The 26,097-nt window shown below is 35.5% G+C and overlaps 1 protein-coding gene across 2 annotated transcripts in view; it reads left to right on the plus strand.

Moving 5' to 3' along the window:
- The window catches only part of TRPM7 (transient receptor potential cation channel subfamily M member 7), a 123,810-nt gene extending 98,079 nt beyond the window's left edge, over positions 1 to 25,731 (plus strand). For both annotated transcript variants that reach the window (XM_058737744.1, XM_058737745.1), the window contains 11 exons: positions 2,920 to 2,990; positions 6,394 to 6,428; positions 7,924 to 7,949; positions 10,227 to 10,277; positions 10,360 to 10,425; positions 10,997 to 11,280; positions 11,425 to 11,507; positions 11,671 to 11,876; positions 15,147 to 15,198; positions 15,315 to 15,421; positions 24,235 to 25,731. In XM_058737744.1, the coding sequence (XP_058593727.1) occupies positions 2,920 to 2,990; positions 6,394 to 6,428; positions 7,924 to 7,949; positions 10,227 to 10,277; positions 10,360 to 10,425; positions 10,997 to 11,280; positions 11,425 to 11,507; positions 11,671 to 11,876; positions 15,147 to 15,198; positions 15,315 to 15,421; positions 24,235 to 24,365 (1,112 nt within the window). In that variant the 3' untranslated portion in view covers positions 24,366 to 25,731. The remainder of the gene's footprint in view (positions 1 to 2,919; positions 2,991 to 6,393; positions 6,429 to 7,923; positions 7,950 to 10,226; positions 10,278 to 10,359; positions 10,426 to 10,996; positions 11,281 to 11,424; positions 11,508 to 11,670; positions 11,877 to 15,146; positions 15,199 to 15,314; positions 15,422 to 24,234) is intronic.
- Positions 25,732 to 26,097: the final 366 nt, after the last annotated feature.

Below are 26,097 nucleotides of genomic sequence, written 5' to 3' on the forward strand. Positions count from 1 at the left end.
AACACACGATTCTAGTATTCTGATATTTTTTACAAATTGTTTAGTTCTAAAGATGAAATATAAAGACTTGCTTTTTATAAATCTATTTTAATCAGTATTATCATTTAGTCAACATATTTTTTTAATTTAACTTTTAAAATAGCTAATACAGGGGTGCTTGGGTGGCTCAGTTGGTTAAATGTCTGACTCTTGGTTCAGCTCAGGTCATGATCTCTAGGTTCATGAGTTTGAGCCCCACATCAGGTTCCATGCTGGCGGTGTGGAGCCTGCTTGGGATTCCTCTCTCCCTCTCTCTCTGCCCCTCCCCCACTCAACTGTATCTCAAAAAATAAATAAATAAACTTAAAAAAAATTTTTTTCTAGTAGTTAATACATTTATTTGGTTCAAAATTGAAATACATACACATACAAGCACTTTGAAAATAAGTCTCCCTCTCATTCCAGCCCTGTATGTAACCACTGTTACTTTTATTTATCCTGTAGAGTTTCACACACATAGTATGTGACAGTAGTCTTTCCTTTTATTTTTTACACAGAAAGTAACATACCATACATTTTGCTCTGCACCTTCAATTTTTAACTTGAGAATTAAATGGACTGGGGATGTTTCCATAACATACTTTTTTATGAGTTGGTTATATATGCGTATAAATTTATTAGTCAACGTTTCATTAATGTACATGTAGCCTTTATAAGATTCCTTAAGAAAAACATCACTACCATGTCCCCGTCACCATCATCTCCCCTTTCATTCTCTTTTTGTATACAGCAGTATCACGTTGGATATATTCCAGGAGTGCAAGTTGGTTTAACATTAACATCAAAAATATAATTGATGAGGGGCACCTGGCTGGCTCAGTCAGTAGAGCATGTGACTCTTGATCTCAGGGTTGTGAGTTCAAGCCCGGGTTGGGTGTAGAGCTTACCTGGGGGTGGAGGGGAATATATATATGTGTGTGTGTGTGTGTGTGTGTGTATATATATATATATATATATATATATATATATATATAATTGATGCATGATAGTAACAGAGAAGAATCATTTGTTCATCTCAGTAGCTGCAGAAAAGGCATTTGATGAAATTCAGTATCCATTCATAATTAAAACTCTTCCTAAAGTTAGAATAGAGTATCCTTAATCTGAATAAAGGGTTATCTACAGAAAGTTATCACAGATATTCTCTTTCATAATGATATGTTGAAAGCCAGATGGGGAACCAAGGCAAGGATTCTGGCTGTTTTCATTCCTATTTAATATCCTCTTTTTAAAAATTTATTTATTTATTTTATTTTATTTTTTTGGGAGAGAGCATGAGCCAGGGAGGGTCAGAGAGAGAGGGAGACACAGAATTCGAAGCAGGCTCCAGGCTCTGAGCTATCCGCAAAGCCCGACGCGGGCTCAAACTCACCAACCATGAGATCATGACCTGGGCCAAAGTCAGATATCTGAGCCACCCAGGCGTCCCTGTTTAGTATTCTCACTGAAAAATAAAATAAAAAGATATGGTAGAATGGTTAGGACAGAAGAAAAAAAATTATTTTCAGTAACATGGATGTTATTTCTGAAGTTAACACGCTTCTAATTTTGCATCCTCATATTTCAGTTTTAAACAATAATTATTGACCTCCCACTAAAGAAGACAAGGATCAAACTTTTCCTCTTCTTCCTGTTCCCAGAAGACACAAACACACGCATGCCCATGCACACACATTTATTCTTTCCCACCATATAGTTATAATTTTGGCTAGATCAACAGTAGATTCTCTGCTGTTGGGCTACATTTCTTCAAGATATTCAGATACGTAATGCTATCAGTTTCATCATCTAGAAAAAGTTTTGCCCAGACTCTTCTAATGTACTTCAGTCTGGTTTTTTTGGCCTCTACACTTTAGAATACAAATTTCATTCTAAGATTTCCCATCACCATTCATTCATTCTGAGGTTTTTCTTTACTGTGTCATAAAGTTGTGAATTATAAGTTACTTTAAAATTTAACATCCTTGGGGCACCTGGGTGGTTCAGTCAGTTAAGCATCCGGCTTTGGCTCAGATCATGATCTCATGGTTCATGAGTTCGAGTTCTGTGTCAAGCTCTGTGCTGACAGCTTGGAACCTGGAGCCTGCTTCAGGTTGTGTCTCCCTCTCTCTCTGCCCCACCCCTGATAGCACTCTGTCTCCCTCTCTCAAAAATGAATAAACATTAAAAAAAAATTTAAAAAATAATTTAACATCCTGACTTTTTTAAAATAGGCTTAATTCTAAAATTTATTTAGGATAAAATAACAAAATATGACAGGTGCCATTTTAAGTCGTGGCAGAAAAGATGAACTATTTTTTCCATTATTGTAAAACAGTGTATGTATAAGACTATTAATATGTATAAGATGATTAATTGCAATGTTAGAATGGCAAGAGATTGAAATCATACCAAATGTCCGTTAGGAGTTTGGTTGTTATTCTCTACAATTACTGTACAGCCATAGTATGAAGTTCAGTGTAGCATCAAAATAGAATAGAGAAATTTTCTGTGACTGGAAAGATCTCCAAGCTTAAAGTTAAACCAACAACAAAAACCCTAAAATATATATTATTCTACTTTTTGTGGTTAAAAAAAATGGTGATTGTACACACATACACAAAAAATATACATGATAGAATGAATACACAAGAAATTTGGAAATAGGAAGACTAAGACTTTTTCCTTCAGACTCTTATTTCTTACTGCTTTTTTACAAAAATAAATTGAATAATTTTGGTGTCCTGCCAAGAGGCCTGTGGGCCTCATGTTAACTATTAATGTTCAGCAGTGTTGGGGAGAGGATAAGTTAGTTTATGAAAGTTACACTGTGTGTTGAAACACTTCGTGTTTGAAAACATTTTAGTTGTATAACTAATTTTTTTTTTAATTTTCTTTAAGTGGAAACTAGCAATAGAAGGCCATCCACAGAAGAAACTCATGAAGTAGATTCCAAAGCAGCTTTACTACCGGTTTGTACATTTCAGTTAACAAATGTGTATTTTAAAATATATATTTATTAAAGAAGAACTAAAAAAAGATGGTGATATTTTATTTGAGGTTCTATTTAGCTTTCAAAAATTTTTACCTTAGAAAACTGACATTAGTGCATTTATTCTTAGAATATTAGCAATTTATTCTTTGAAAAGAGTTTCTTCCTGTAGTGTGAATAGTTAAGAATTTGTTTGTATGTATGTATATGTGTGTCTATGTTTTTTTTGTTTTTATCATGTTATGTTTTTCATCATGATAAATGTAGTCTTTAATCCCCACCCCCTAGTTACCCTATCCTCCCACTACCTTCCATCTGGTAACCATCAGTTTGTTCTCTATAGTTGAATCTGTTTCTTGGTTTGTCTCTCTCTCTCTCTGTTTTGTTTTGTTTTTCCTTTGCTCATTTGTTTTGTTCCACATATGAGTGAAACAAATCATAATGGTATTTGTCTTTCTCTGACTGACTTATTTCACTTAGCATACTACACTCTAGTTCCATCCATGTAGTTGCAAATGGCAAGGTTTTATTCTTTTTTTATTTTATTTTATTTTTTTATTTTACATCCAAGTTAGTTAGCATATAGTGCAACAATGATTTCAGGAGTGGATTCTTTAATGCCCCTTACCCATTTAGCGCATCCCCCCCCACAACCCCACCAGTAACCCTCTGTTCTCCATATTTAAGAGTCTCTTATGTTTTCTCCCCCTCCTTGTTTTTATATTATTTTTGCTTCCCTTTCTTGTGTTCATCTGTTCTGTGTCTTAAATTTCTCATATGCATGAAGTCATAAGATATGTGTCTTTCTCTGACTAATTTCACTTAGCATAATACCCTCCAGTTCCATCCACATAGTTGCAAATGGCAGGATTTCATTCTTTTTGATTGCTGAGTACTCCATTGTATGTGTGTATGTATATGTATATGTATATGTATATGTATATATATAAAACATCTTCTTTATCCATTCCTCCATTGATGGACATTTGGGCTCTTTCCATACTTTGGCTATTGTTGATAGTGCTCCTATAAACATTGGGATGCACGTGCCCCTTTGAAACAGCACACCTGTATCCCTTGGATAAATACCTAATAGTGCAATTGCTGGGTTGTAGGGTAGTTCTATTTTTAATTTTTTGGGGAACCTCCATACTGTTTTCCAGAGTGGCAGTTTTGTTCTTTTTTATTGCTAAATAATATTCTGTGGTATATTTATATTTATATTTATATTTATATTTATATTTATATTTATACCTCATCTTCTTCATGCATTCATCTATCACTAGACACTTGAGCTCCTTCCATTGTTTGGCTGTTATAAATAATGCTGCAATAAACACAGGAGTGCATGTATTCCTTTGAGTTAGTGTTTTTGTATTTTTGGGTAGATACCCAGTAGTGCAATTACTGAATCATAGGTTAGTTCTGTTTTTAACTTTTTGAGGAACCTCCAAACTATTTTCCACAGTGGCTCTACCAGTTTTCATTCCCACCAGTGGTGGAAGAGTGTTCTTTTTTCTCTACATCTTCACCAGCACTGGTTGTTTCTTCTGTTTTTGATTTTGACCATTCTTATAGATGTGAGATGCTATGTCATTGTAGGTTTGATTTGTATTTCCCTGATGAGTGATGTTGAGCCTCTTTTCATGTGTCTGTTTGCCATCTGGATGTCTTCTTTGGAGAAATCTGTTTATGTCTTTTGCCCATCTTTTAATTGGATTATTTGTTGTTTGGGTATTGAGTTGTATAAGTTCTTTATATATTTTGGATGCTAACCCTTTATCAGATATGTTTTTTGCAAACATATTCTTCTATTCTGTAGGTTGCCTTTTAGTTTTGTTGATTGTTTCCTTCACTGTGCAGAAACTTTCTGATGTAGTCCCAGTAGTTTATTTTTGCTTTTATTTCCCTTGTCTCAGAAGATGCATCTAAAAAAAGTGTTGCTGTGGCCATTGTCAGAGAGATTACTATCTGCATAATAGTTAGGAAATTTTACAGAAAAATTTATTCAAAAGAAAGGTAGGAATCTCTGTTTGTATTGAAACTGGTTGTATGTAGTCATTCCCAGCCAATTGAGGTAGTATTTGATTTTACAAATACTCTTTAAATTTTTTTTTAAAGTTTATTTATTATTGAGAGAGAGATAGAGCATGAGTTGGGGAGGGCCAGAGAGAGAGGAAAATACAGAATCCGAAGAAGGCTTCAGGCTCCGAGCTGTCAGCACAGAGCCTGATGCGAGGCTCGAACTCACAAACTGTGACATCATGACCTGAGTCGAAGTCGGACACTTAACCGACTGAGCCACCCAGGTTCCCCACAAATACTCTTTAAAAGCATACTCTGGCATCAAGATAAATAACTTGGGAGAAAGTAGAAAAATTGGTCCTTTATAGTCAAGTATAGAAATCAGTATTCATAATTAGCCTGGATCATCAAGAACATTTTATTTACATTCTGCTATAAGGAGATAGATTATATTATGGAAAGTCATGTTATTAAAAAAATTATTTCAGTGAGGAAAGGGGGTTAGTGAACACAGTTTCACAGTAACAATTCCTCCTTTTTGGAAGGACACACCCTGCACAGTTTTGCCACAAAGTAAGTTCCACTGAAGATGACCTGACAGTGCGAAATTACAGAACTTCTGGGATTCAAGTTACACAAACAGTATTAATAAACCTCTACCAACTTGAGATAGTAGAATTACTGGTTACAAGTTATAAAATAATATGATTAAGGTGACTAAAACCATAAAAGAGAAGGTATTACAAATATGAAAAAAAGAAAAGATACTACTCAGAAAGTCCTGAAAAATTAGATAAAAATCTAGAATAAAAAGTAACTCAGTGGGGGTTATAATAACATAGATTAGGCACAGCCAAACAGAGAATTACTAAACTGGATGAGAATATAATTATAGAGTTATAATTAAATGGAAAAAATACAGAATAAAAACAATATGCACGTATACAGAAAAAGACTTCAGTGAGATATGCTTATATGTTTTTAGTGATTTGTTTATAGTATGCATGATTTTAATTTTACTCTTTCTACTTCGTTGTGTTTTTCTTTTTCAATGAGCACATACTATTTAGAGTCATAGAAACAAATGTATAAGAATATAAAGTTGTCATCAGAAGTAAAGAAACTAGCCAGAGTGTAATTATGTTGTAGGAAATAGCACTCATGAAATTCTTTATTCTACCTTGTGGAATGGTCTTATGGTAATTATATCCATTTATTATTTTTTTAGTTGTATAAAATAAGGACTTCACATTAATTTTTCAGACTATAGGAAACAAAACAGGGTTAAACAAACAGTTATGCTTCTTCTAGAGAGATTTTTTTCTTTAATTTTTGTTTGTGTTTGTTTTTGACTAAAGGATTGGTTACAAGATAGACCATCAAACAGAGAAATGTAAGTAAGCCTTTTCTCATTGTTAACCTGAAAAGTATCATAGTTATTGGGGTTTTTTTCTGTTCTTTGTACCATCTTTTAAAACACTCTTTTAGGGGCGCCTGGGTGGCGCAGTCGGTTAAGCGTCCGACTTCAGCCAGGTCACGATCTCGCGGTCCGTGAGTTCGAGCCCCGCGTCAGGCTCTGGGCTGATGGCTCGGAGCCTGGAGCCTGTTTCCGATTCTGTGTCTCCCTCTCTCTCTCTGCCCCTCCCCTGTTCATGCTCTGTCTCTCTCTGTCCCAAAAATAAATAAAAAACGTTGAAAATAAAAAAAAAAATAAAAAATAAATAAATAAATAAATAAAACACTCTTTTATCTGTGAGTGATGATTATTTATTTTAACATCTCTTGTCTTTACATAGAAGAGATTGGGGGGAACTCATTTACTATGAGTTAATATATACATTTAAAATTACAATTTTAATGGGTATTGAGGAGGGCACCTTTTGGGATGAGCACTGGGTGTTGTATGGAAACCAATTTGACAATAAATTTCATATATTAAAAATAAATAAATAAATAAATAAATAAATAAATAAATAAATAAAATTACAATTTTATATAGTTATACTATCATTATGGCGATGCTATGATTACTATATTCTAGGATTCCAGAGGACGTTTACAAAAAAAGTCATCTTTTTTTTTATGTTTGTTTATTTTTGAAGGAAAGAAAGACAGAAAGTGAGTGGGGGGGCCGGGGGTGGGTGTTGCAGAAGAGAGGGAGACACAGGAAGAGAATCGGAAACAGGCTCCAGGCTCTGAGCTCTGAGCAGTCAGCACAGCATGGGAGAGTTACCTTCTGATATGGACTATTTGAGAAGGAACCACAGTGTTTCCCCTATTGCTTTCTGTGCATCAGAAATATATGTGAATATATAGAGAAGAAAATAAACCAGGTGCCACATGGGTATGCAGTGTTCAAGTTCTTTGGGTGCTCTGGGCCTTGTATGGCACTTGGAAGATCAAGCTGTAATCAGATCTCTTCAGAGTATACTGTGTTTTATAACCAAAACCATAGGATGTAAATACAGAATAGGTACCTGAAGTTGATGTTAACTCAGCTAACAAGAGAACCTTGTCTTACAGAATGTTGAGCCATAGAAGTACCCAGAAAGGTGGAGTTGGTCAGCACTTTTTGGGTGCTGAGAAAAGAGTAGTTTATCAACAGCAAAGGGATGATGCTAGGGTCAAAATACTTCCTATAATAAAATATTTATATTAGGTAGAAGGTAAGAGCTGGAAAGAGATTTTTAGTACAGATTAAACATATATTTATATCCATATATGAATTTGGCATTGGCTTTAAGGGAAATGGCATATATTCAAACAAAAGCGAATCTGGATCTCAGAATTACTTTAATCACGTTATATTAAATAATCATAATTTTACAAAGTGTTGGTAGCCAAAACAAAGATTGTGTCACAACTTGTATTTTTTGTGTTTTCTTTAGGCCATCTGAAGAAGGAACGTTAAATGGTGAGTCCATATGGTAGATTTAATGCAAAAAAATGAGGATTATATATGATGTTATATTATAGCAAATACCACATTATTCTAGCTAAGAAACTTCAGACTTCGTGTTTGAAAGAGCCAAGGTGGTAAAAAGTTCTTTGTTCAGCTAGTTTCTCTTCAATATAGTAGTTTCACATATACATGAACTCACCATGTGAATGATACATCTTTACTGTCATCCTACCCCCCTTCGTCCCTGTGACCTAGTCTGCTCTTTCCCTTGTATACCCTGTTTTAGTGAATGATACTCTTTCAGTCTACTAGGTAAAATCTGAGGAGTTATTCTTGACCCCCTTGACCTTGCACTCACAAAGTCCTGTTGTATTTACTTCTTAAATATTAAGACTCCATCTTCCACTATACATTATTCTGCTGCTTTCAGTTCACACTTCATCATTTTTTAAACCTTTTATTGAAGTATATATAACATGCATACAAAAAAGGTAGAGATAAGCCTCTCAGTGAATTCTCCCTAAGCAACTATGCCCCTGTAATCAGCACCCAGGTCACAAAACAGAATATTGCCAGTATCCCAGCTCCTCGTGTCCTTGTGTTTTAACCTCTGCCCCTGAATAACACATGTATAGTTTTGTCTCTGTTTATGGAATATATAAATGGAATCATAAAGTATGTACTTTGTGTCTGGCTTTTTCCTCCTAACACATGTTTATAAGATTCATCAATATTTTTGTGTATAGTGGTAGTTTGCACATTCTCATTACTATATAGTATTTCCTTATATGAATCTATTGAATGTATCCATTCTGTTATTTGATAGGCATTTCAGTAGCTTCCATTGTATGATTATTATGAACCATGAGTGCCATTATGAGTAGTCTTGTTCATGTTGTTTGGTAAACATATGTATTTGTTTTTTATTGGGCATGTACTTAGGACTGGAATTTGTAGGTGGTAGGGTATGTATGTGTTCACATTTAGTTGTTACTGTCCCATAGGTTTTTAGAGTTGTGCCACTTAATCTCCCTTCTAGTCTGTCTTCTATTCTTCCACCAAACTGATCCTCCTCTGCTTTACATTTTCCTCACTGTCATTGGGTAAAATCGTGTCCTTTCTTAGCATGGCATATTTGGCTCCTAACTATTTGGTATTCCCTGATTCTGTAGCTTTACCTCCTACAGGCGTGCCTGTACTCTTGCTCGTTAGTTTGCAGTCCTGGTTACATGTCCAAGTACTTACGGAGAATCACTTTACGCTGACACACACCTACAGAATTTTTTGAAGTGAAATCTGGGTAGGTGCACAGTGAAAAAAACCCCACAGGTGATTCTGATATATGTTTATTGTAAATTTATTTATATCTATTATACGTGATGTATATTTATGTGTATAAAATTAGTTTTGAAAACTGCTGTTTCTGTTCATACTAAAAAACTTGCAGTTTCTCAAGTGTAGCATGTGCTTTAACAGTTCCGTGTCTGAAAATGTTGCACTGACCACACCACTGTCTTCCAGACTATTCTTTTTCAAAACCCTTCCCTTTCTCTGAGACATCCTTCAACCTTTCTGCAAGCAGAAGGCATTTAGTACCCCTCCTCTATAGTCCTATGATGTATATATACATCATATATACATATATACATACATATATACATCATATATACATGTGTATATATAGTCCTATAATATATATATATATAATGTGTATATTTTATACTTCCTACATAGTATTAAAACTATTGACTGATTTTCTTCTCAAGACAGTAAGGTCTTTTTCATTAATATTCTGTAAACTTAACACATGGCAAATTCAATTGATTCTCCAGTCTTCTCATTACAGTTAAAAAGTCAAATCCTCAAATACATTTAAATATGGAGGAAGGGCTTTTGGGTATGTTTCACATTCCAGAAGTTCATCTTCTTATGGTCAGCCCACTAAAATGGTTACTTGGTTACAAGCTCCAGCTCCTAAACTAAAAGATCTTTTCCTTTTTGAGTGGGGGTGGAGGGTGTGGGAAAAGCGCAGCTTATGACAGGAGAGTGTGAAATGTCACGTGCTTTTTCCCTTCCAGGTATCTGAGTGCACAGTTAGGACTAATCTGGCACAATGAAAAAGGATAATAGAGCAAGCACATGATGAGTGTATTTTACTATTTGTTTTTTCTGTTCAGTGAAGAGAGCTTATATAAAGGGAACTTAGGATGATTATATGAGAATGAGCAAAAATTTTTATACCACATTAGTACTTTTAAAAGGGTTTCATTTGTTTATTTGCCATTTTAGGTCTCGCTTCTCCATTTAAACCAGTTATGGATACAAATTACTATTACTCAGGTCAGTATTATTAAAAACAAAATCTAACAATATTTTGAGCTTTTAGAAAGGATTTCATTATTTTTCTCTCATTTTTGTGCAGCTGTGGAAAGAAATAATTTGATGAGATTATCCCAGAGCATTCCATTTACACCTGTGCCTCCAAGAGGTAAATCCAAATAGTAAAGAAATGAAGGAGAAAATAAACCTTTTATTAATAGTGTGATTTTTAGCTGTGATGTAGAACATGGGTGGTAATAGAAGGAAGGGTCACGTTGAGAAGTGTCAATTTCATATAAATTTTAATTAGCAAGAGTCAGGTATAGTTTAAATAGAAGAAGGAGTGATCAGAAATATTAGATTTCTGTATTTTCGGCATATCCAGAAGTAATAGTGTATTCTAATTAAGAAAGGATCTTAACCCATTGTTTAGTATAGAAAGCATAGATAAGTTGACATCACAAATTTTGTGGAACAGTTGCTTTCTTAAAGTTTTTCTTGAAAATGATCATAATTTCAAAAATGCTTATTATTACTAATATACATAAATTTAGAAATATTAGTAGATTCTTGATTTCTGAGCATTTGTTGCCCTTAAACTTGTTTATAAAATTACAACTTTGTCCAGTTCATTTTCTGTTTCTTACTTAATCTTAACAAGATATCTGCCAATTTTTATTCTACTTTGTCATTTTAAAGGGTCATAATTTGACCTTAAATTGTGTCCGTTCATCTTGCAGGTGAGCCTGTCACAGTGTATCGCTTGGAAGAGAGTTCACCCAGTATACTGAATAACAGCATGTCTTCTTGGTCACAGCTTGGCCTCTGTGCCAAAATAGAATTTTTAAGTAAAGAGGAGATGGGAGGAGGTTTACGGAGAGCTGTCAAAGTACAGTGTACCTGGTCAGAACATGATATCCTCAAATCAGGTCATCTTTATATTATCAAATCTTTTCTTCCTGAGGTGGTCAACACATGGTCAAGTATTTATAAGGAAGATACAGTTCTGCATCTCTGTCTCAGAGTAAGTGCTAGTGAATGCATAACAGTAGAACATTATTTGGAGTTCATGTTTTGTCTTCTAAAGTATGTTAAACCAAAAAACCTCTTAGTGTCAGTGTTCAGCAAGGGGATTTTTTTGGTGTATTTTTTTGTTGTTGTTCTGTAGGAAATTCAGCAACAGAGAGCAGCACAAAAGCTCACATTTGCCTTCAACCAAATGAAACCCAAATCCATACCATATTCTCCAAGGTAAATCTTGAAATTTTTCTGAGATCTTGCAGTTTTATCTGGATACCACTGTCTTTTGACCTTCGTTATTAATGCTGAATATTTAATTATTTACCCATTTAAAAGCTCAATTAGAATTTTATTAACAAAACTACTAGTAATATCTATAACTGTTTTTCATAAGGTTCCTTGAAGTTTTCCTGCTGTATTGCCATTCAGCAGGACAGTGGTTTGCTGTGGAAGAATGTATGACTGGAGAATTTAGAAAATACAACAATAATAATGGTGATGAGATTATACCAACTAATACACTGGAAGAAATCATGCTGGCCTTTAGCCACTGGACGTATGAATATACAAGAGGGGAGCTATTGGTACTTGATTTACAAGGTAAATTTATTAAAGTATTGCTAAATTAAAATTGTACAGTAGGTTCTCACCTGTTCATGTGTTATGAATGATATACGGTCATCTTCTAACTTATAGATAGGTAAAACCTCAGGTTAGTAAAAGCTGTTAAAAAAGCAAGTCAATAACAGCCATAGCATATAGCCATCAGGGCCCTGAATAGTGGGATTTTGCTTCCTTGATTATTACTTACATAATATATATATTTTTTTGATGAGCAGAAACACATGCAATCCACTATTCTACTCTTAGATGTATATGTAGTTTTAGTCTTTTAAAACTATACTGTTTATTTAAAACAGTAGCATGTGTTCCTGTTCTTGGTGTTTATGTTATCTATTATTGTGAACTAAACTACCTAAATACTTAGGGATTAAAACTATCATTTTATTTGTTTCCAGTTCTTTGGTTCAGGAATTTGGATGGCACATGGTGGGGATGGCTTATCTCTGCTGTCTCCTCAGAAGGTTCAAATGGCTGGAGAATAAGCATAAACAACATGACTAGAGTCAAATGTCTGAGGTTTCTGTTCACTGACATCTGAATCCCTCAGTTCTCCACCAAGTGATCTCTCCATGTGGCTAGTTATCTGTGACCTTTGTCATAACATGGTAGTTTCAGGTAGTTAGATTTTTACATAGCAGCTAGCTTCCTCCAGAGAAAAAGCAGAAACTCTTAAGATTAGTTCCAGAACTGGCCCAGATCTCTTCCTCCACATTTTACTGATCAAGGCAGATAATAAAGATAGCCCAGTTCAAGAAGTGGGGAATGGATTCCAGCACTTGGTGGGTGGAGTAGCATCTATACAAGGAAGGAAAAACTGATCATAACCATTTTTGTAGACAGAATCTGTCATATGTGGAAAAGAAAAAAATGGAAATTGTGGCTTGGAGAGGGCACATTTGCTTAGAGTATTGTCTGTCTGCAGGGTCAGAGGAAAATAAAACTGATCAGGTTGCCCGCTCTGAGTTGTACTTTCTTATTATAAATTCCATGATTTTTTTCCCGAAAGAGCAGCCTTAATTTCAAATGTCAACATAGACCAGATTTCAAAATCTATACATAAGAACAGTTATTTAGAATGTTTATCACTTGATGACTTTTTTTGTTACATATAGTCACAGATATAAAGGATTTTGCTGAAAAGCAAATGGCATGGAATCAAGCTGAAGAAAGAAAATCTGTAAAAATAGCTACCCTTTTTTCAGTAGTTCATCATTTTACATAAATGATTTAATAGTATATAAAGTGAAAACTGATATGTATTATTAGGTCAATCCAACTAAGTAAAAAAGATCTTTAAGTATATTCTTAAATAGTGTCATTTAATTATCTTCAAACATGCATAGGAGGTAAAGCCAAACAGATTTTATCTGAATTCCTAATTTAAAAGATGGGAGTTGGGGTGCCTGGCTGGCTCAGTCAGTAGGGCATGCAACTCTTGATCTCACGGTCGTGAGTTCAAGCCCCATGTTGAACATAGAGCTTATTTAAAAAAAATAAATAAATGAAAATAAGGGCGCCTAGGTAGCTTAGTTGGTTAAACCTCCAACTTGGGCTCAGGTCATGATCTCGCAGTCTGTGAGTTTGAGCCCCACGTCGGGCTCTGTGCTGACAGCTCAGAGCCTGGAGCCTGCTTCTGATTCAGTCTCCCTCTCTCTCTGTCCCTCCTCTGCTAGCACCTGACTCTCTCTCTCTCTCTCTCTCCCTCTTTCTCAAAAATAAACTTTAAATAAATGAAAATAAAAGATGGGACTTATTTTCAGTAAACAAAGTAGTTTTAATGTTCTTTACATTACATTATTACATTAATGTGTTCCTGGAGCCATTTTTCATAGAGCTGTTTTACACAAGGGGTGCCTGGGTGGCTCAGTTGGTTGAGCATCTGACTCTTGATTTTGGCTCAAGTCATGATTTCATGGTTCATGAGTTTGAGCCCCACGGGCTCTGCATGGATAGTGTAGAGCCTGCTTGGGATTCTTTCTCCTTCTCTCTCTACCCATCCTCTGCTCACTCGCATTCTCTCTTTCAAAAATAAACATTAAAAAAATATTTTACACGATTACCACAAACAAACAATATGGAAATATATTAAAAAGTCTTCCCATTTTATTATTTCTCTAACTTTGGTGAAGACAAATACTGTACACAAATAGAGGGGTTTTTTTTCCTTATTTTTAATCTTTTGTGTTGTGATTTTCCTCCAACTGGGATGATGCCTCGTGTGTGTGTGTGTGTGTGTGTGTGTGTGTGTGTGTGTGTGAGAGAGTGTGTGTGTGAGATTTGTTTTTGTCTACCTAACAATATATCATGGACATCTTTTGGGTCATTACTGATAAATCTGAGTTACTGCTTTTAATAGATGCATGCATGATAACCTATAGTATGGAGGGGTGGCATGATTTACCCCCCCTTTTTTTCTTTTTTTTTTTGCTACTGTAAACAGTGCTGCAACAAATATACTCATGTACTGCTACTTTCATTTCCATTAAGTAGATTTCTGAATTGGCTTAGTAAGAAGACATGAATGCAATTTTAACAGCCACTGGGTTATTTTTCCAAAAGGTCATAGGAACACATACTTAACACTGTATATGAGTTCCCATTTCTCTGCGGACTCTCCAGTACTAAATATTCTTAATCTTTACCAATCTGATGAGTAGTAGGTCAATAGGTATTCTTTTATATGAGTAAATAGATAAGAAAGACTGAAAATATTTAATTACACTTTTAGTACCTCTGGGGAGGAATGGAAGTAAAGGAAGATGTTCACAATCTTATTCTTTATGTAACCTGAATATTTTGCAAGAAGATAAATGTGGTAGTATATGATTTTTAAAAATGGGAAACACTTTAAAAATGGCCTATAAATTATGCCTTCGTGTTCCAAAATGTTCTTTGCTAATAAGGTGAAAAAGGGGGAGATCATGTAAACTGTTCACATAAACTGTTTGTTTTCCAGCTTTGTCCCTGTTGCATCAAAAGGAAGTGCCATCAGGAGTCCACCTGCCTATCTCCCAACTCTGACAATTAACTTTTATTCCTGGTGCGGGAGCTGTAGTTTGTCCTAGGTGCAGTGTTAAGGTCACAAGTTACGAAATACCAAGAGAGAAAACCTATACTCTTGAATAATTTAACATTGCATAATAATTGATGCTATAAAATCTCTCATAACTATTTTTATTATGCAAATGTCAATGTTTGTATCAATTATACGATATAAATTATCTTTTTTTATATATACATATAAAGGTGTGGGTGAAAATTTGACTGATCCATCTGTGATAAAAGCAGAAGAAAAGAGGTAATAAGTTTTAATAATTTCATGAAGATATTTTTATAATTTCAAATTCTACATTTCTATTTGCATAAACTGTCTTTTTTTTTTCTTTTTTCTTTTTTTAACTACCAATTCCACAGATCCTGTGATATGGTTTTTGGCCCAGCAAATCTAGGTGAAGATGCAATAAAAAACTTTAGAGCAAAACATCACTGTAATTCTTGTTGTAGAAAGCTTAAACTTCCAGGTAAACATTTTCTTAGTATAACGTATAAATTGTTAGCACATTTGGTTACTACAATTCTTCATAAAGCTGAGGGCATAAATACACATTATTTAATAAATGGATCTATGTTTTCTTTAATTGCTTTTAAAAATACAAAGTTTGTTAATTTAATACATTTATTATGTGTCTGCTCGCTGCCAAGAATTGTGCTAGATGTTAACAGTACAATTGTGAACCAGACAAACATGATCCCTGACCTCAATGGAATTTAGTCAAATCTTAGATACTGACAGGATTAACAGGTAGGACTGTCGTTAATGCCAAACAGAAGAAATAGAACAGGTAAGCAGGTAAGAGGTCAGGGAGTGCTACCTGAGGAACTGACAGATTGCCTAAAACTGAAGGTTAAATAGACTTTAAAGTTAGCCTGGCAAAGAGTTGGAGGAGTATTCCCATGAAGCAGGAACAAGAACTTCAGATATATTCTCTCAGGATTGTAATTTCATTTATACATTTGAAAAATTACAGGTTATTGAATCTAAGCTATAGCACAAACCAGTGGTTCTCATTCTTTGGTGTGTATCAGCCTCCCTGTGAAACTTTTTAAAAATTACAGCTTCCTGAGGGGTGCCTGGGTGGCTCATTCGGTTGAGCTGTTAAGCATCCAACTTCGGCTCAGGTCACAATCTCGCAATTTGTGAGTTTGAGCCCTGCGTTGGGCTCTGTGCTGACAGCTTGGAGCCTAGAGCCTGCTTCTGATTCTGTGTCTTCCTCTCTTTCTCTGCCCTTCCACTGCTCATGCGCGCTCTCTCTCTCTCTCTCTCTCTCTCTCTCTCAAAAATAAACATTAAAAATTTTTTAAAAAAAGTCTCTGCCTGAGACTTAACCCTTGAGCTGTATTTTTTAATGTCCATGTCATTATGACTGATAGATAACTCAGTAGTTAAGAGGTTGGAGTTAGGAGCCAGGTTGCATGGGTCCAGAAAATACCTACATTATAGAGATAGGTTTTTTGTTTTGTTTTGTTTTTTAGAATTAAATGAATTAGTATTTGTGAAGTACCTAGAACAGTGCCAGGCACATAGTAAGCATGTAAATGCTACTTTTTTTTTTTTTAATGTTTATTTATGAGGAAGACAGAGTCATAAGCAGGCTCCAGGCTCTGAGCTGTCAGCACAGAGCCTGACGCAGAGCTCGAACTCACAAACAGCAAGACCTGAGCCGAAGTCGGACACCCAATGGACTGAGCCACCCAGATGCCCCAATGCCACTGTTTTTAATTGTTGATTGTTAATGTACAGAAAGACCATTAATTTTTGTGTTTGTTTTTTTTCTTTCTTTATTGACCTTGGGTTTTTTCTTTGGTTTGGGGTTTTTTTTTTTTTAATTTTTGTTTATTTTTTTGTTTGGTTTGAGTTTTGTTGTTATTGTTTGGAGGTTTTTTTGTTTTTGTTTTTTGTTGACCTTGTATCCTACAACTAAACTAACGTAATTCTAGGAATTGTTTTTGTTTTGTTTTGTAAACTTACTGGAATTTTCTGTATAGATAGTAGAGACAGTTATATTCCTTTTCAACCTATATGCCTTTTATTTCTTTTTTCTTGACTTTTTGCACTGGCAAGGAATTCTCATACAGTGTTGAATAGTGAAAGGAATAGTGAAAGTAGAATCTGCTTTGTTCCTGATCTTAAAGGGAAAGCCTTCGGTCTTCCACCATTAACATGATGCTAGCTTGTAAGAGTTTTTTAGATGTACTTTATTAGGTTGAGAAAATTTTCTTCACTTCTTGTTTCTTGAAAATGCTTCTCCTGAATGGGTATTAAATTTTGTCAGATATTTTGTTTGCATGTGTTTATATGGTCATTTGTGTTTTCTTCTTTAATAGGTTAATAGTACATTGTATTGCCTTGATTTTTGAAATGTTGAACCAGTCATGCATTCAGGACAGACTATTTTGTCATGATATATTACCTTTTTTTATGTATTGTTGGACTCATTTTATTCATATGTTGTTGAGGCTTTTTGCATCTGTGTTCATGAAGAATATTGGTCTATGTTTGTATTTTTTTTTCCTTGTACTATCTTTCTCTTCTTTTGGTATCACCATAATATTAACCTTAAAAATAAGTTAGAAATGTTCACACCTCTTCTTTTTTGAGGAACAAATTATATAGAATCGATACTTTTCTCATTTTAAATGTTTGATAGAATTGTCAAGTAAAACTCTCTCAGTCTGAAGTTCTTTGTCAGATGGTTTTTAAGGAACAGTTTAATATGTTAATTGATGTAGGATTGTTGGGGTCATCCATTTTTTTATTATTTATTTATTTAATGTTTATTCATTTTTGAGAGACAGAGACCACGGGAGGGGCAGAGAGAGAGGGAGACAGAGAATTTGAAGCAGGCTCCAGGCTCTGAGCTGTCAGCACAGAGCCTGATGTGGGGCTCAAACTCACGAATTGCGAGATCATGACCCGAGCCGAAGTCGGACGCTCAACTGACTGAGCCACCCAGGCACCCCCGAGGGGTCATCCATTTTTTAAATTGAGTTTTAGTGAGTTTTGTGTCTTTCAAGGAATTGGTTTGTTTTACTTAAGTTGTCAAATTTATGGGCATAGGGTTATTTATATACTAATTTGTTCAATGTCTGGGGATCTCGTGAGTCCTTTCTTATGATAATTTGTTTTTTGTTTCTTGGCCATTCTGGCTAAGGTTTATTAGTTCTTTTGATACTTTGAGAGAACCAGCTTTTCTTTACATTGTTTTACTCTACTTTCTGTTTTCAATTTCGTTGATTTATTCTCTTTATTCTGTCTTTCTACTTGCTTTGGGTCATTTGTTCTTTGTTAAAGTAAAAACTTGGATTATTTGGGAATGCAAGCTGGTGCAGCCACTCTGGAAAACAGTATGGAGGTTCCTCAAAAAACTAAAAATAGAACTACCCTAAGACCCAGCAATTGCACTACTAGGCATTTATCCAAGGGATACAGGTGTGCTGTTTCGAGGGGACACATGCACCCCCATGTTTATAGCAGCACTATCCACAATAGCCAAAGTATGGAAAGACCCCAAATGTCCATCGATGGATGAATGGATAAAGAAAATGTGGTATATATACATACAATGGAGTATTACTCAGCAATCAAAAAGAATGAAATCTTGCCATTTGCAACTACGTGGATGGAACTGGAGGGTATTATGCTAAGTGAAATTAGAGAGACAAAAATCATATGATGTCACTCATATGAGGACTTTAAGAGACAAAACAGATCAACATAAGGGAAGGGAAACAAAAATAATATAAAAACAGGGAGGGGGACAAAACAGAAGAGACTCATAAATATGGAGAACAAACCGAGGGTTACGGGAGGGGTCGTAGGAGGGGGGGATGGGCTAAATGAGTAAGAGGCACTAAGGAATCTACTCCTGAAATCATTGTTGCACTATATGCTAACTAATTTGGATGTAAATTTTAACAAAAAATAAAATAAAAAGAAATAATAAGAAATGAACCTGGGGGGGAAAATACTTGGATTATTGATTTGAGGCCTTTTCTAACAAAAAGTTTACTTCTATAAATAAATTTCTTCCTTTCTTTTTCTTTCTCTTTCTTTCTTTCTTTCTTTCTTTCTTCCTTTCTTTTTCTTTCTCTTTCTTTCTTTCTTTCTTTCTTTCATTCTTTCTTTCTTTCTTTCTTTCTTTTTTTCTTCCTTCCTTCCTTCCTTCCTTCCTTCCTTCCTTCCTTCCTTCCTTCCTTTCTTTCTTTCTCTCTCTCTCTCTCTCTTCTTTCTTTTTCTTTCTTTCTTTCTTCTTTTTTTTAGCAGGAGCATGCAAACAGGGAAGGGGCAGAGAGAGAGGGAGGTATAGAATCCAAATCTGGCTCCAGACTGAGCTGTCAGCACACAGCCCAACATGGAACTCTTAACCCGTGAACCATGAGATCATGACCTGAGCCAAAGTCAGACGCTCAACCGACTGAGCCACCCAGGAGCCCCTTATATATATGTTAATTATATTTGAAGTGGGCTGCTTGCAGACAGCATATAGTTGGGTCATAGGTTTAATTTGTTTTTTTGTGGGTTTTGTTTTTTTGTTTTTTTTTTTTACTTAACAATTTCCATTTTTAACTAGTGTTTCAGACCCTTTACATTTTACATAATTATTGATGTGATTAGATACAGATCTTCTGTTGTACTGTTTTTCTGATTAATGCCTTCTTTTTCCGCCCCCCCCACTCTGTTTTCGTATTGTTTTATCTTTATGTTTATTTTTTTTTTAGTGGTTGCTCTTAGTTCTTCTTATCAAGAATGTGTATATTTTGCCTTCATTCTTGAAGGCTATTTTTTACTGGATCTAGAATTTTAGGTTGATATTTCTTTCAGGGCATAGAAAATGTTTGCTGTTTTCTGGCCTCTGTTATCTCTGATGAAAATTCCACAGTCATTTGAATTGTTCTTCCCCTATATGTGATGTATCATTATAATCTAGCTTGTTTCAAAATTTGGATTTTCAGCAGTTTGATTATGAGATGTCTAGTTGTAGGTTTTTCTGAGTTTATCTTGGTTCAGGTTTGCTTAGCTTCTTGAATTTGTAAATTTATGATTTTTATAAAATTGAGGAAGTTTTTAGCTGTTCTTCAAATATTTGTTCTGCATCAATCTCTTTTCATCTCTTTTTGAGGCTCACATAATAAGAATATTAGACATTTTTGGGCACCTGGGTGGCTCAGTCGGTTGAGCAACTGGCTTTGGCTCAGGTCATGATCTCACGGTTTGTAAGTTGGAGCCCCACGTCGGGCTCTGTGCTGACAGCTCAGAGCCTGGAGCCTTCTTCTGATTCTGTGTCTCCCTCTCTCTTTGCCCCTCCCCCACTCATGCTCAGTCTCTCTCTGTCTCAGAAATAAATAAACATTAAAAAAAAAAAAGAATATTAGACATGTTTATATTGTTTCTCAGGGACTTGAGTCTCTGGTTATTTCCTTAAAAATTATTTTTTGTCTGTTGTTTAGATTGAATAATTTCTATTGCTCTGTCAAGTTCACAGACTTTTCCCTTACTCTTCATTTCTTCATTCTGCTTTTAAGCCCGCACACTGGATTTGTTGTTTCAATTATGTTTTTCAGTCCTATAAACTTCCTTTTGGTTCTTTTATACTGATTATTTCTCTGCTGAAAACTTGTTTTTTTCATTCATCTCAAGTTTGTTTGCACTACTTCATGGAATATGGTTGTAATAGCTGGTTTAAAGTCTTTTATCATTCCATCAGAATCTTAAGGTTGGCATCACTTGTCTTTTTCTTTGAGATGTTTCTAGTTCTTTGTATCTGGTAATTTTAGAATGTGTCCTAGATATTTTGACGAGGAGATTCTCATTCTTACTAAAAATCCTCTAGAGAATGTTGATTTTTGTTTATTTGTGTTAGTAGACAGCTCATTTAAGCTCAATTTACAAGTCCTAGTCTACCTTTTATAGCTGTGATTCCAATGTCAGTTTAGTTTTCAAAGCTTTTGCAGTATTACTTAGGTCAGCCTCACTGTGTCAAACATGGTCAAGTCTGGAAACTGAGTGGAGGTCAGCACATAGTTTAGTCCTCAAAGCCCATCCTATGCTGTCTTTTCACATATTTGCCACTCAAAGGTGAACTTGGGATTTCATACACAAATTTAGGGTATCCCTCTCTCCATTTTCCTCCTTTCCATGATTCCATATTTTGTGATTTTCAAGGCCTTTTTTTTGTTGTTGTTGGAGCGGGACAGGGGTGGGGGGTACAGGGGATGGATAAGGTACTTTGCCTGGAAAGTCAGGATTGTGGCTTCCCTATGCTGTCACACATTTCCTTCAACTGAGTCCATTTCTGATGCTAAATGGTAAGGAAAAAAGAGGGAAAAATTTTTTTGGCTCTTAAAGATACCTATTTTTAGTTCTTGTAGTCCCAGAAAAAGGTTTTCTCTTGGAATTGTAGGTGCTTGCCCAGGTGCCACCACCTCAAAAGTGCCTCTTCATGACTGGGACTTGTAGGTAAGGGCCAGAGGAGCAAAAAGAGGGCATTCCCCTCAACATTCTCCATCCCACAGAGTCCCCCTTCCTGATCTTCTGGTCAGAAAGTCTTAGAGCTTTTTCTCTCCATGCTCACTATACATTTCTGAGATCAAGCCAGCTATCTGTAAGTCTAAACTTGAAAAATAAGAGAGGGGGAAAAAACCCCAGGAAACTCACCACCAATCTAGGCTAGGCCATTCTTCAGGTTTTCATCCCCTTCCTCAATATGTCTGTTCTTAACTTTTCAGGAGCCTGAGATAGTGACTTTATGCTTATGTGAAGGGTTTTCACTTCTAATCAGTGGGAGAGATAGAGTTGAATATCCTTAGTCCATTTTAGCCAGAACTAGAACATAACAGTGGTGAATTTATTAATAGGTAGCCCAGATATAATGTTTATTTGGTTTTGGATCTAATAATATTTCAAGTAGTATATCTATTTTTAAAATTAATTTTTAAATTACTAATGTAGTCAGGATTTCGTAGCTTGGAAGAGACCTTAAAAACATTCCAACCCGGGGCGCCTGGGTGGCTCAGTCAGTTAAGCGTCCGACTTCAGCTCAGGTCACGATCTCGCGGTCCGTGAGTTCGAGCCCCGTGTCTGGGCTCTGGGCTGATGGCTCAGAGCCTGGAGCCTGCTTCTGATTCTGTGTCTCCCTCTCTCTCTGACCCTCCCCCGTTCATGCTCTGTCTCTCTCTGTCTCAAAAATAAAACGTTAAAAGAAAAAAATTTAAAAATTAAAAAAAAAAAACACTCCAACCCAAATCTGTCATTTTCCAGAACATTTTAGAAGTCAGATAATTTGTCCATGGTTATACCATAAGTTAACATTTTCAGAACTTGAATTATAATTGGGTTTCTCTCCATTGTTCTTGGTGTACAATACAACTACAAATTAATTTGCATTCCCTAAGGCCACACTGGCACAGTCTTTGAAATTTAAAATTTATCAAAATGTACTCATACAATAGCAAATATGTATTTGGATCGTTGAATATAGGCTATCACTCAAAATGAACAGTTCATATTCTCAGCTGAGAGTTCATATTCTGAGCTCTATTTTATATGGAGATAAAAGCATAAGGATATGTGCATGACTGTGGTTAGTTTTAAGTTAAACTTGGCATTACTGCATTGTTTTCCAATTCTGCAACTATTGTCTATAATTCCCAAAATGATTTCATCCTATCCCATAGCTATAAGTGTAATCTGCATACTGATAGTACCATATTTAACTGAATGAAGACTTACTGTCTTTCCTGAGCTCCTGTTTCTATATTCAGTTTCTTGCATCTCTACTGGGTTACCCTAAAGTATCTTTATAGGTAGTATATCCATTCCACAGCTCTTGACTCTCATTTCCCACCCATCATTTCCAGCTCAGCTTTACCCTGAGTAAACCAGTGTTTACTCAGTTGCTTAGACCAAAACCTAAAAGTTAATTGGTTTTTTCCTCTCACCTTGCATTCCCAATCTTTTGAACACTGTCTGCTCTGCTCTGAAATCTTCCTAGAATTTATCCATTTCTCTTAATCTTTGTTGCCACCACTTCTTTCATGTGTTCTTGCCAAATGCCCCTAACAAGACTTCACATGACAGTCAGAATAGACACTTAAATTTGATTATGTTCCTTCCTTAATATTGCTTAATACCTTCCAACAGATTTTCTTTTTTTAAATTTTTTTTTAATGTTTATTTATTTTTGACAGAGAGAGAGAGAGAGAGAGCATGAGCAGGGGAGGGGCAGAGAGAGAGGGAGACACAGCATCCGAAGCAGGCTCCAGGCTCTGAGCTGTCAGCACAGAGCCCGACGCAGGGCTCGAACTCACAGACGGCGAGATCATGACCTGAGCCAAAGTCAGATGCTCAACCGACTGAGCCACCCAGTCGCCCCCAGATTTTCATTGTAATCTGTACTCCTTACCATAGCTTGCATCCCATAAATCAGGGGTCAACAAACTTTGCTGTAAAAGACAAGGTAGTAAATATTTTAGGCTTTGTGGACCATATGGCCTATGTCTCAGCTACCTGGCTGTATGATGGTAGTGCAGAAATAGCCACAGAACATCTGTAAACAAATGAGCATAGCTGTATTCCAGTAAAACCATTTACAAAAACAGGCAGCAAGTGAGATTGGCTCACTGGCTATATTTTGATAACCCTTGGTCTTTAACTGTTGCTTGACCCCATTTGCTACTAGTCTTCCCCTCATTCACTACGTACAAGCCATGCTGTCTTCTTGCCATTCTTCAAAAATACCAAGTTCATTTCCTTTTTACAGTCTGCAGTTAAACTTCCCTCTGCTCAGAGCTTTGATAGGTCATTTCTCAATATTGAAGTCTTTACTCAAATATTACCTCCTGTGCCTCTTCAGCCCAGCCTTGTCTAATAAAAGAATCAGCTTATACTATCTCTTGTCTGGCTCTCACCAGACTGTTTGCTTCAGAGCATTTGTTACTAATAATAATTCTGTTATTTTTCTATTTATTTTTCTTCATCTACAAGAATATAAGTTCCATGGGAGCAGGAACCATACCTGTCTGCCTTGCTTATTGCTGTGTTGCCACTCTTACATGAGTTATTGACTCTTGCTCAGAGCAGAATACTTATATGTTGAATGAATGAATGATTTCATTTTTATGTGTATATATTTTGTGACTTTTTAATTAAAAACTACCTCCTAGAAAATAGATGTGGCACATTTAGAGGAAAATTGATTTAGAAAGTGTTCTTAACTTTTCATTTCTAAGAAATACTGACTTTTTTCTTCTTTTTTTGTTGGGGGTGTGAATATAGATCTGAAGAGGAATGACTATACACCTGATAAAATTATATTTCCTCAGGATGAACCTTCAGATTTGACTCTTCAGCCTGGAAATTCCACCAAAGAATCAGAATCAACTAATTCTATTCGTCTGATGTTATAATATTACTGAATCAATTGTGGGTTTTTTTGCCTACACCTCACAAAAATGTTACCTTGTCATTTTTCCTTCAGGAGGAAATTGTTTGGTAATAGAGAAAAATGTGTGCAAATGAATATGCTGATTATGGCACTGTTAAAAGGTCGGTATTCTTTTGACCTGATTAAACTAGTCAGTCAGGAGCTCCCTATAGGATACAGCTGGCAGCTGTTAAATTTTAAAGGTAAAGGAAAATTAGTATTTATAACTTTTTAAAGGGCTCTTTTAGCAGAAGATTTCATTTGACTTTGTTCTGATGAGGGTGACACCCTCTCTCGTGGTGCAATACCATTAACCAAAGTTAAGTGTCAGTGTAGATTTTATTGGCAGCTGGTTTCCTGCCATTCAGCTAGTGAAATGAAGAAATCACCCAGCCTTTTGGTTAAATGGCAGACGTCTTCCTCAGTATGTTTTAGTGTGTTCAGTGATGATGTCACTAGTCCCCAACTAGATGCTTGTTGGCCACGGAAAAGGAGATGATTTGTTATTCTAGATCCATAGGGATACAAGAAGTCTGAGCTGAAAACTATTTTCAAAGAGGGACTTTATGAATCAGGATTAGGCTCCATATTTAAAGATGGAGCCAATTTTTTTTTTTGTTAAATAGAGCCCAAATTGTGCAAAAGTATTAGTGTTATTTTTTTTTTAACATTGTTTTTTCAAGTCATTGTTAAGTAGAAGAAAGCCATGGTAGACTGGTCTAACCTAAATATATCAGAGGAGAAACTTAACTCGTTGTTCAAGAGAAGTTACCTTGTAAAAAAAGTTTAAGTGCTTTTTTCCTATCTGTAACTGTAGTGACAACCTGGAAGCTACACACTTCTCCAAAGATCTTATTGACAGTACACCAAATCAGAATGTAAACATAAATTCTTGCTTCTATTTAAAATTGTGTAGGAACACCTGAACATGAGTATTGTTTGTGGTACTTATTTAAGAAATTGAGTTGGATTATCATTATGTGATGTCGGGAGATTGCAATGTAACTTTATGCCAATAAAATGTACTTTAACTGCCCCAGATACTGTTGAATACTCAACAACAAGAAAAGCTTTCATCTGACTAAGGTTTTACGCTTTGATTTTTTCTCTTTGTTTCCTAGGTACTAATTTTAATTTTTATTTAGGAAGGAGCAGTGTAAATCTTACTTGTATTCAGTAGTGTATCTCATAGATACAGACAAGGCAAGAAGAGATGAGCTGTTTAAATAGTGTTTAATATTAATGGGGGGGAGGGGAAGAAAGAAAAAGTGTATTAAAGATATTATACTATATACATTTTGTATATCATTAAATCTTTAAAAGAAATTAAATAAATTTATTCTTGTTTACAGATGTTTACTGAGTTCAATCATTCTGAAAAATTATCCATGTTTTCAGAGTGTTTTTTTAATTACAGAGTATCAGCTTTTTTCAATGAACCATTTTGTACGCCTTTCATCTTCTGTCCTGTGTATTGTTTAATGTGGTCTTGGTTTCCTCCTCTCTCTCTCTCTCTCTCTCTCTCTCTCTCTCTCTCTCTCTCTCTTCAGTCTGTTTCTTGTTATGTCAGAAAATGGAGATATGGGGGGCGCCTGGGTGGCTCAGTCGGTTAAGCGGCCGACTTCGGCTCAGGTCATGATCTCGTGGTCTGTGAGTTCGAGCCCCGCGTCGGGCTCTGTGCTGACAGCTCAGAGCCTGGAGCCTGTTTCGGATTC

The sequence above is a fragment of the Neofelis nebulosa genome, chromosome 7 (genome assembly GCF_028018385.1).
Source record: "Neofelis nebulosa isolate mNeoNeb1 chromosome 7, mNeoNeb1.pri, whole genome shotgun sequence".
NCBI lineage: Eukaryota > Metazoa > Chordata > Mammalia > Carnivora > Felidae > Neofelis > Neofelis nebulosa.